The sequence below is a fragment of the Hylaeus anthracinus genome, unplaced genomic scaffold (assembly GCF_026225885.1).
Source record: "Hylaeus anthracinus isolate JK02 unplaced genomic scaffold, UHH_iyHylAnth1.0_haploid 5, whole genome shotgun sequence".
Taxonomy (NCBI): domain Eukaryota; kingdom Metazoa; phylum Arthropoda; class Insecta; order Hymenoptera; family Colletidae; genus Hylaeus; species Hylaeus anthracinus.
Genome location: NW_026535322.1, coordinates 11,323,520 through 11,334,928, shown reverse-complemented (window position 1 = coordinate 11,334,928; position 11,409 = coordinate 11,323,520). Strand labels below are relative to the sequence as shown.

At 34.0% G+C, this 11,409-nt stretch overlaps 1 protein-coding gene across 1 annotated transcript; it reads right to left on the bottom strand.

The window, feature by feature from the left end:
- Nucleotides 1–1,242: 1,242 nt before the first annotated feature.
- On the bottom strand, nt 1,243–6,633 carry LOC128896009 (tudor domain-containing protein 7-like). Its single transcript, XM_054159117.1, has 12 exons — nt 6,481–6,633; nt 6,038–6,353; nt 5,823–5,943; nt 5,433–5,759; nt 5,187–5,351; nt 4,761–5,111; nt 4,515–4,682; nt 4,184–4,438; nt 3,854–4,096; nt 3,420–3,767; nt 3,120–3,337; nt 1,243–3,044 (listed from the first exon to the last, which is right to left on the bottom strand). Exons 1-12 carry the CDS (start codon nt 6,560–6,562, stop codon nt 2,336–2,338), a joined length of 3,303 nt encoding a protein of 1,100 aa, XP_054015092.1. The 5' UTR covers nt 6,563–6,633; the 3' UTR covers nt 1,243–2,335.
- Nucleotides 6,634–11,409: the final 4,776 nt, after the last annotated feature.

The window sequence follows — 11,409 nt, the reverse complement described above, 5'->3', positions numbered from 1 at the left end:
CCGGTACGACATGTCTGTCAGTACAGGTTGCCTAAGTCAAGGGGCTAGTTTTCGGTACATTTCGAAATCTGGCCGATTTTGCATTTTGGTATCAGGAGCACATGATGTCCGAAGAGGTGGGACGTTTGTGCCTACGGACAGGCAACCGGTTTGACATGGCTGTCAGTACAGGTTACCTAATTCAAGGGGCTAATTTTCGGTACATTTCGGAATTCTGGCCGATTTAGCACTTTGGTAACAGGAGCACATGATGTCCGAAGAGGTGGCACGTTTGCGCCTACGGACAGGCAACCCGTCCGACATGGCTGTCGGTACAGGTTGCCTAATTCTAGGGGCTAATTTTCTGTACGTATCGGAATTCTGGCTGATTTAGCATTTTTGTAACAGGAGCACATGATGTCCGAAGAGGTGGCACGAGAAATACATGATACGTATCGAAATTCTGAGGAAATTTTATATTTTGGTATCAGGAGTATATGATATTCAAAAAAGTAGTATAACGTTTAATTAAATATCGATACTTACCTCTTGTATCAGGAGAACGTAATGAACGAGTTGGTATCATAATTTTTATTTTTTGCTTGAGACTTACCTTTTGTATGAGGAGATCATGATGAACGAGGAGGTGGCAATAATCGAATTTTACTTCTGATAGTATAAGAACATGATAGTCGAAGAGCTGGAGTAAGTTTTAATTCTAGCTCAAAACGTACCTTTTGTATCAGAGTCACATGTACAAAAAAGTAGTGTACCAGGGAAAGAAGGGAAATGAAGTGAACTTGCGGAAGGTATTCTGAATTGTTAATAGTAGTCTGGAGGTGTTAGTAGTTGTTACAACGTGTTAAGGGATATTAGGAGTTGTAAGGAGGTTCTAGGAGGTGTTAGTGGGAGTTAGGACCAGGTGTGCGTCGTTACACCTCCTTGTGTATCATCTTCTAATACCAAAATGTAAAACTCATACCAAGACATGATGGAAAATGTAGCAGTAAATAGAAGGAAAGATAGAAGGATAGAGAAATGATCAGAAAATGAAGTCCATTGGTAATGTGCCAGGAAATGAAAGGAAAATAAAGGAACGTGTCAAACAATGAAGGAAAGTTAATGAGAAATGTCAGGATATAAAAATAAATTAAAGGGAAATGTCAGTTGGTGTTAGGTGGTCTTAGGTGTTAGGAGATGTTAGGAAGTGCCAGTAGGTGCTGGAAGGCCATTAGGAGGTCTCAGTGAAGGAATCTGCTCATATAACATATTTATGTTAATTTATTGGCACCTTTCATGAAGTTACACATATCAAAAATAATATTTTACTGCAACAGAACATTAATTTATAATATTATCTTATTAATTTAACAAAATAATAACATTATTCACTATTACAAGTTCATTATTCATTAAACATCTCATTATAAATCATTAATACATGTAATATTATACTTTAGTAAACCATCACGTATGTATTTAGGTTAATGTAAATTATGAAAGAAAGAAATGACTTACGAAAATAAACTTGTAGTATGAATATTTTATACTGATAGAATCACTTTCAACTTTTTTCATATAAACCTCAAACTGCTAAAATATGGGTACGATAATATTCTTAAATTATATATAATTTAATTATTTTAGCAAATTAGGAATAGCCGTAACATAAATAAAGGTTGTGCAATAAGAAGGAAATTAATATCAATTAATAAAACTGATTATCACGTATAGAACAGAAAGTCCCATAAATCATTGGTGCTTAGGATACCAACCGTTATTAATATTCTAACTTAGAAGACTTTTACAAGGAAAATATATAATGATGAATAAAATATTAAACTAAGTCAAAGATGGAATGCTGTTTGTTTTTTGCCAAATCTTAACATGTAGCAAAATAATAAAGTAATTATTAAATAATAAAATTCTTATGGAAAAAATGAAATACGATAACAAAAATATATAAAGAGCATGTGTGCAGTCGCTTTATATCGTGTAAGGAAATACCTCTAAGAAATATATCTGTTTAGTAAAAATATTTATATACTTCTTAGAATGTCGATTAATAAATTACTGCTTGAGAAAAGATAAATAAAAAGAGTGACGAATTTTAAAGGATATTCTAACCTAGATGTTAAAGAAATATAATACGTATCGATACACATCCTCGCGCGCGTGCATATTTATACATCTATACAGCTTTCTCCTATCCATGTGTTTCTATTTGCAGATATCCATCAGAGTTTGATCACTGAAACTGTACAAAGTCCTTTCAGCGCATAACGCGTGTTAACTCATTTATCACTCGGGTCTTCCTTTCGTTATGCATATCTAAGCAGGCATATGCATCGAATAATTAATTAACAGATGTAGCGCGACCTTCATTTACTAAAAGTTTATCAATGTAAATATCTTCAGTCGTATTAACATCTATCAATTTTAAACCCAATATTGTATCAGCAGGAGAAAGTCCGTCAGAATTCGATTCAACGACTACTGACACGAAATTTTTGTCCACGACCAATTCTTGAAACCTTAAACTATCCTCGACGGACCAGTCAACGTTAATCGGTTGGATCCCAGCCAGCCTTGCTTTAATAGCTTGATACGGAAGTTCTAAGAACTGACTTTTCAAAGGCTGCAATTTACTTAGCGGCAGCACCGACACATCTCCAAAATCGCAAAAGTAAACGCTAACCATATTTTCTTTGATTATACTCGAAATGCATACCCTATACCAATGGCCATCAATGTGTTTTGCCGCGTAAAGTTTTCCTTCTCTTATCGATTCTGTAGTTGGAGCAGCTCCTTCATATAAATGACAAGTCTCTTGCAAATGAATCATCATTTTCTCTAAGGCGATCTGATCATCGAATGGTTGAACAGTAAAATTTCCAGGATGAGCTGCCATTGTAACATGTACGTCAAAGTATTCACCGATACCCGAGATTTTCGGTGGTTTTAAAGACTTCACACTTTCGTTAACTTCGTTTCCTGCGTATTTTGAATTTGAGCGTTCTGTTCGTTTCTTTTCTTTTATGTTATTATTTCCATCGCCCTGCATTCTGAAAAGAATATGGACAACAATTATTAATACGCATCTTCGATACTTCTATTTTATATATCAGTATGTTACATACTCTCTAAAATAAAAATCTAAAGTATTATTGATGGAACCGAGTATCTTGGAATCATCTTGTTGAATTCGGTTGAACAATTCCACAACTGGTAAATCATTTTCAAATGATACAACTTTTATAAGCAGTGGTTCATCATCTGGAGCGATTTCTCGAAGTTTCGTAACCATCTTTTCATCGAACATTGATTTATCAATGTTGTGAAGGTGTACTTTCAATGCCTATTATAGAAAAATCACATGTTTAATATTTATTTTCAAGTACAATAGCGCAACGTTTCATAAAAAAGTAGTATCTATTCACCTGAGCTGGATATTTCGCTAAAACATCGGATAGGGTTTCCAAAGACAGGAGATTACTAAGCGACGTAGTAACAGTCTTACCAAAATCAATTAGATACGCTCGTAATTGATTGCGACTGTTACTCACAATTTTTCCTCTGTACCAATTATTGTTCTCCGACACAAAGTATGTTTTATTAAAGTCGATTGTAGTGACAGAACATTTTTTCAACTCTTCCGTGTTTAATCCAGTACATATTAATCGATTCAACAAACAGACTAAGATCTTCATACTCTTAGATTGTACTTGGACGAAAACATCACCATTGGGTTCGACGTGAGAAATAAATACTTCGTGTATGCGTTTACCCTGCATTAAATAATAACAATTCCTATTGCGGTTAAATAGTTTACTTATTTTAATTATTCTACTTAATACAATTACCAAGTACTCACGTTATCTAACTTAGGAACCGCTACTGTGTGTAAAATTTGTTTTGACAATTCTATATTTATATTAATATCTTCTGGTCCATTTGCATCGTAAAATACAACTGTAAAACACGGTTCGTTCTCATTTTTTTCGTGCTCAACTACCTCAGCGTACAATACGTGATCAAGTAGAAACTTTTCAATTTGAGGCAGAATACTATCACACTCGCTAAAGTCTTCCAATCCGGCAAGACAAAATCTTAATGCCTGGTACATAATTTAATTAAATATTTACATGTTTTATATATTATATTTGAATTTTATTAAAAAAAAAAAAAATAGAAATCATTATACCTGAGCAGGAAGCACACAAAACCTTTTATCCAGTGGTAATAATTTACTGTAATGGATAGTATCTTCGGCCCCATAATCAATAAATAAAACTGTAGCATTTCCAGTACTAATATTATAATCGATACAGTGAACTCTATGCCATGACTCGCCTTGAAAAACAACATAGTAATTGCCAACTTCGATCAAGGATTGTTTAATAGGACGAACTCCGTTGTAATATTGAGCCATTTCGGTTTCCATAAGTTCTAATTGATCCTATAGATAATCATAAAATAAGTTACGTGGAAATTACAAAACATTACGAATTGTACATAGAAAATATTTTACTTACACTGTACAACTCTCCTACAAGCCTGCCCCACACTTCAGTAGTACTCACAACAGATGTAATGTATACACACCAGAAATCGTCTTTTGGTAATTCTAATTTTCCAGGTTCAGCTGGACCAATTGAATTTAATAGTATTTTATCTGCTTTCGGGGGAGTAATGTTTCGTATCTGAAAGCAAATTTATTAGATAAATTATGTCTTGTCATAAAAAGGATAATACAGTATACAATCTGTTGAATAAATTACCTTTTCAGGGGACGAAACAAATCTACGCAAAATTACTGAATTATCGACACCTTTTTCTAGAACAATTGCTGGATACTCTTCGATAATTTTCTCCCAATTTATTGGTAAAATTTCTTTATATTGTTCTGTATAATACACGGGCATCCGATGCATGAAAATACCGTTGGGATGAGCGTCTACAATATTCATAATTCTGCCTTTTATTATTTCACTATTTGTAGTTTGATCAAGTTTAGAGGATGGTAACATTTTATCAAGTTCAATCAAAGCAATTCTTGCTGCAATTTTTTGTGCATCATCTTCCGTATATGCTTCTTCCGGATAACTTGAAAAACTTAAATGTGAGCTGATCTGAAAATATATTTTTATATTTTTATATTTGTAGATATTATTATTACTACAGCATACCGAAATACTATTAAGTACCTTAACTTGTGCAAATACAGCTTTTTTCGTATTATTAATCGCTGCAGGACAAATTTGATACACAGGTTCTGGAAACTTTAACATAATAGCTTTCCTTCTCAACTCGTCTCGCGGATCATTGGGCTGTATTTTTGGCACAGTCCTAAGAGGAGTAGATAATGGTGTCTAAAACAAAATTATTTATATACATAATAATTAATATATGCAAATGGCGATCTCTAATTACAAATAACTATAAATATTTACCGACGTATTCCTTGGAAGCTGTAAATGGCTATCATTTCCACAAACTTGTCCAGGTGAGAGAGGTGACAACACTTCAGAGTACAGTGGAGGTGGATTTGTTTGTAAACTAAGCAGTGCGGGTATAGCATATTTAACTTTGAGTCTTTCACTTATACTCGAAGGTTTTTCTTTTGGAAGAATTTCCACATTGTTATTAATAGTCTTTGGTTTTTGACTTATCACAGGCGCTACTACCTTTTCAGTTTTCTTTAAACAAGAATCATTGATAGGCTTATTAAAGCTTTGGTTTGTTTGTAAAACGGGATTCCTTTGTTTATCATTCAGTCTCTGAAAATGAATATAATAATTAAATGTAAACAAAAATTAGAACATATAATTTATGTTACTTACTTTACTTGGAGAACTTGGTGGATTTCCAAAATCAGTTTGTATGAATCTTGGTTTCTCATTGTTTTGATAAAATGTAATTTTTGTTGGTGGCACAGACATTGCAGGAACACATGAATTTTGTCTATGTAAATCAAATGTGCCACAAATTACATTTTAGAATATACATTATACTTCAAAAAACATAAAATGCAATTTATTTTGCAACTTGTACTTACCTTCCATATATGTGCGAATATCTATTATCATTAACACTTTTTGTAATAGGAATAGGTTTTCTTATCATAGGTTGGCGTTGCGGAGTTGGCCTACGACCATACATCAATTTTCTAGAAGGTTTCTTAGACACTGTCTTTTGTCGTGCTATTAACTTAGAAATATGAGCCGATTCTTCAGTAGGCACAGCCTCCACATAACATTCTGATCCCTTATCAATGGTTTTAATACCAGGAACAGTACGCAGAAAAGCCACCAATGATGAAAATCCAAGCTTTCTGAATGGTATACTTTCGTCGATAAGTAACTGATAATCTTCTACAAATTTATTGAAGCAAATGTAAATAGATGTTCCACAAAAATATAAGAAAGATATTACACTAGAAAGCATTTCTAATTTGGCTATGTGAATGTCCTAATGCTACCTAATTAACGTAATACTTACTACACAAATTTTGTATTTTTACACCGCCCTTTGAAGATATGAGACATGCTCGTAAATTCTTTATCACTTCGTCTCTATCCATCACTGGGCTTATTTATGTTCAAACACAACAATATGAAAGTCTTAATAATAACTGAAAATCTGAAAATAATTATCGTCGATATTATTGTTTTACGAAAATAATTAAAATTATAAATACGCTAATGTAATAATACACATTAATTAGTTCTATTGTTCATACAGTGGGCATGTCAAACAATGACAAATCGAGCACGTTTATTTTACGAAACATTTTTCAAAAATTCTCATGCTCTTTCAACATCATTTTATCACAATATCAAAGCTTATACGGGACAAAAAAGAATACAAAATTATATTTTTCATTTTACCGTACGTTAGATGAATTTTTCCCTCTGTTTCTTTAGAAAAAAAGGAACACTTAATAAACTAACAAACATCGAGCTAACTGCGTCACGTCAATTTTAAACAAAGAATTGTATAATGATTATTCGAAATAGACACGTACCTCGTACTTTCTATTAATACTTTGACGATACTAAATATAATTGGTAGATTGGAATACAGAATAAATTAATATTTCCTATTCGTATACAGTTCGTTTACAATCAAATCGTAATTGGAATAACGCCGGCAAATGGCGATTGGATCGGTATTACAGGAATTGATAAAATTAATTTGAGTTAAATATTTCAAGAAAATAAATTCTTCAGTCTTAAATAATAAAAATACTAGCATTCTAATTTCTGATCAATTTTCCGAAAAGAATATTTCAACGTTTAAGTGTATACATTACTTCGATAGTTATTTAATACGCGCTGTTAAATAAAAAAAATAAAAAAATAAAACGAATTTCGTATAAAATATTCATATTTCAATTCGAACATCCTTGTAATTTAAAATGTATACACACCTGTAAATGTATTGTTTCTATTGCATAAACGCTAGTAACAAAGTCAAATGTGACAATTGAAATTTCTATTGCTTAATCGCGATACAATTGAATCGCATATTTTTTCCAGAAACAAATCAACAGCAAGTTTATCGAACAGAGCGTAAATAATGTAAACACTTACATTGTTAAAACAAGCGCACCGTTAGCTCGATGGTTCGTATAAACTGATAAAAGGAGGTATAATTTTAAACGATATATGTAACCAATACGTAAACTCGAATTAAAATACCATTGACAACAGCTGTACTGTATTACGTGCGAGTGATACACATTTCGTAGAAGATGTCGCGTATAGACGAAAGAATTAATGCGAATTAATACCAAACATTTTTCAATTAGGGTCACAGAGTAATTTTAAGACCTATGAAATACTAGCAAAAAAATTTAGGCCACCGTTATATGCATATATATAAGTTGAACGCACCTTCTTTGTAAATCGCTGCACGCATAAAATAACTCACAGGACTTTTCTCACGACCTTATCGAACTTCACCACCTTTTGCGAACACCGATCACCATTTGGCAAAAACTCAAATGATTCCAACATTCCCTTCTATCGTGTCCTAAGACCTCCTGTCTCTGAACTGCTCTGAACTCCATAACACTTCTGCACATGCACAGAAACTGCCAAGCCTATCACCTCCCAAATTACCATGGGCACTTCGTTCGACCAATCAGATTCTTCCATTCGCTTCTACGATACCGTCGTAACGGACCAATCATCGATCGGGAGTAAAAGTGCGGCAAACTTAAACGAACTTTAAACGTCTTACGAGATTAACTATACAGGGTATCCCAAAAATTTTGTAACACCTTGAAGAAGATGGTTCGGAAGGTGATTTGAAATAACTTTTTCCTTAGCGAAAATGTTGTCCGAGGTTTCGTTAAGGAGATATTAAGCGAAAACCCCGACCAATTAGAGCGCGAGTATGCCGGTTGAGCGTAGGCTACGCGCTAGGCGGCCGCGCTCATACGCTACCGCGAACGCTCCATCGGCATACTCGCGCTCTAATTGGTCAGTGTTTTCCGTTAATATCTCTTCAACGAAACCTTTGACAACATTTTCGCTAAGGAAAACGTTGCTTCAAATCACCTCCCGAACCACCTCTTTCAAGGTGTTACAACATTTTTAGGACACCTTGTAGTAATTATAAAAATGGCGTACATTGCTAACATTAATTATTAATAATTATTAATTATTGCTTCTAATTCTGATACAAAATTTTCGTCGTACAATTTAGGAGCATTTAGGAGAGCCGTTTGCTGTATAATTTAAACGAATTGTTATTGTTTCTATGTTTTGCCAATTTTGGTTATCGGTTTAGTCGATAACTCGAGTGATAAAATGTTTAGAGTAGAATTGAGTAGAATGCTTAAAGGAGACATCTCGAAGTGTGCGAATTTTTTAATCAAATTTTTTTTATATGCAAAGAAGGGTATGTAATAGAACAATCTCTGAAAGTAGGAAGGGGCAACTCTCTTTCGTTTTCGAGAAATAAATTTTTAAACATAGCTAAATTTCGATTGACGAGTGTCGAAAGTATTATTAAATTTTTATAAAAGCTTGTAGAAACTTTTTTCACATCCAGACTTCTTTTTCAATGCAATAAAAATCATAAACATTGCACGATATTTTATAAAAATAATCTTAATAAATAAAAAGGTCGTTTCCATAACAAAACATGACACAAATAGAAGAAAATGTAAAAAAAAAATAAGTGACTCCCAACGGGATCGAACCGCGTCCAACGCAAAAGACAACTTTGCAAACTTGAACTCCACCGACTGCGCTACACTGATTCTTTATTTCTTCCGACACTTGTCAATCAAGGTTTAGCTATTTTTTTAAATTTATTTCTCGAAAATAAAAGAGAGTTGCCCCTTCTTACTTTCAGAGATTCATCTACATACTCTTCTTTATATATAAAAAAAATTTGATTAAAAAATCCGGTGCACACATTGGAGATAGATGTCTCTTTGTTAGATGCAATGTGATTCCCCTGTCGATATCGTATTCTATATCAGATTTCTTGGAATGTACTGTTTACTATCACTCTAGTATCTACAATTATGAGCAATATCAACAATATCACTCGTATACATATATATATATTCAGAATTGAAAGCGTTGATTATGTAATAAGCATAGTCGTTCTTTCAATAATTAATTGTATTTAACGAAATCATGAAATAACGGTAACCATAAAGACGATAAATCGATGCCAATTTCGACCAACGATTTTATGCTTTTGCAATCATGTGCAGACCAGATGTTTTACGATACGTTTTCAGGCTGTAAGCATGCAGTAAGACAGACATCGTTCGCTTTTTGTACTATTGACCTGAGCGTGGAGAAAGGATACTTTCCCCGTTGTCTATTCAGTACGGCGAGTCGTAAAAGTCAATCGACATGTGGCACTTGAGAAGTTTCGGGGCTATCCTATAAAAGAATGAATTAGCTCCACGAGGTCTTGGGTAGCCTTGAATGCTTTTGAATTGTAGCGTTGTTATAATCATCGTGACCAGTCCATGTAGACCATGTGCTTTTGCAGGAGCATAAAAACATGAAAAGAACGAGACACGGCGAATGAAAGTTGAATTCTCAATGATCCCATAAAATAAAGGATAACAGGGCCGCCACGTGGGTAAGAGGTGCCTGTGGGCAACAAACATTTAGCACCCTTTCCCATGATACATGATTGGTAAATTACTACAAATACAGGGTGTCCCAAAAATGTTGTAACACATTGAAAGGGGTGGTTCGGGAACGTATAATAAGCTGACGTAGCCATTTCAAAAGGCCAATGCCAAATTAACACGATATTTTTTTGCTATTTATTTGCTAATTTTATTTGCCAAAGAATTAATTTTTTTGCTCCAGCCGTTTTCGAGAAACAATGGCTATGCTAGCGTAATATTAAGCTAGCGTAGCCACTTATGTATCTCTGTACCTAACAGGGATATCAATTCCATTCTTGCAGCATATTTTTTTGTTAATTATTTGCTCTTAATCCATCGAATATGAATTTTTTTGCTGCAGTCATTTCCGAGAAACGATGACCGCGCTAGGACAGCGTTAATCTAGCATAGCCAAATGTCGCGGCTCCGTACCTAACAAAGATATAGATACAATACTTGCGGCATATTTATTTGCTATTTATTTGCTCTTAATCCACCGAATATTAATTTTTTTGCTGCAAGAATGGAATTGATATCCCTGTTAGGTACAGAGATACATAAGTGGCTACGCTAGCTTAATATTACGCTAGCATAGCCATTGTTTCTCGAAAACGGCTGGAGCAAAAAAATTAATTCTTTGGCAAATAATTAGCAAATAAATAGCAAAAAAATATCGTGTTAATTTGGCATTAGCCTTTTGAAATGGTTACGTTAGCTTAATATACGTGGTTCGGGAGGTGATTTGAAACAACTTTTTCCTTAGCGAAAATGTTGTCCGAGGCTTCGTTGAGAAGATATTAACGGAAAACCCCCACCAATCAGAACGCGAGTATGTGCCGATGGAGCCGCCGCGGTAGCGTATGAGCGCGCGGCCGCCTAACACTCTGATTGGTCAGTGTTTTTCGTTAATGTCTCCTCAATGAAGCCTGGGACAACATTTTCGCTAAAGAAAAAGTTGTTTCAAATCACCCCCCGAACCACCCCTTTCAAGGTGTTACAACATTTTTGGGACACCCTATATATGTATATTATACATTATATAATTACATATTAACCCTCCGAGTTTTAGTTGCCACAAAATTTCCATATTGAATGTATCTAGAATGTCAGTCTCAATAGATATAATTGAAAAGTCAGTTAACCGTTCTTGACTCATTGTAGAACGTAAATAGTTCGTAATCATTTTTGATTTGGAAAAACGCCTTTCTCCGGAAGCTACCGAAACAGGCAAAGTTAAATAAATTAAGTTCACCACTGCATGGCAGTAAATTCAAAGA

Excerpts from the sequence above, each read along its gene's own strand:
- LOC128896009 (XM_054159117.1), bottom strand. The coding sequence starts at position 6,562 with ATGGATAGAGACGAAGTGATAAAGAATTTACGAGCATGTCTCATATCT. Across the intron at positions 5,352-5,432 it reads AGCTTCCAAGGAATACGTCG|ACACCATTATCTACTCCTCT; the intron begins GTAAATATTTAT and ends ATTTTGTTTTAG. Across the intron at positions 3,045-3,119 it reads TTAGATTTTTATTTTAGAGA|AATGCAGGGCGATGGAAATA; the intron begins GTATGTAACATA and ends TATTCTTTTCAG.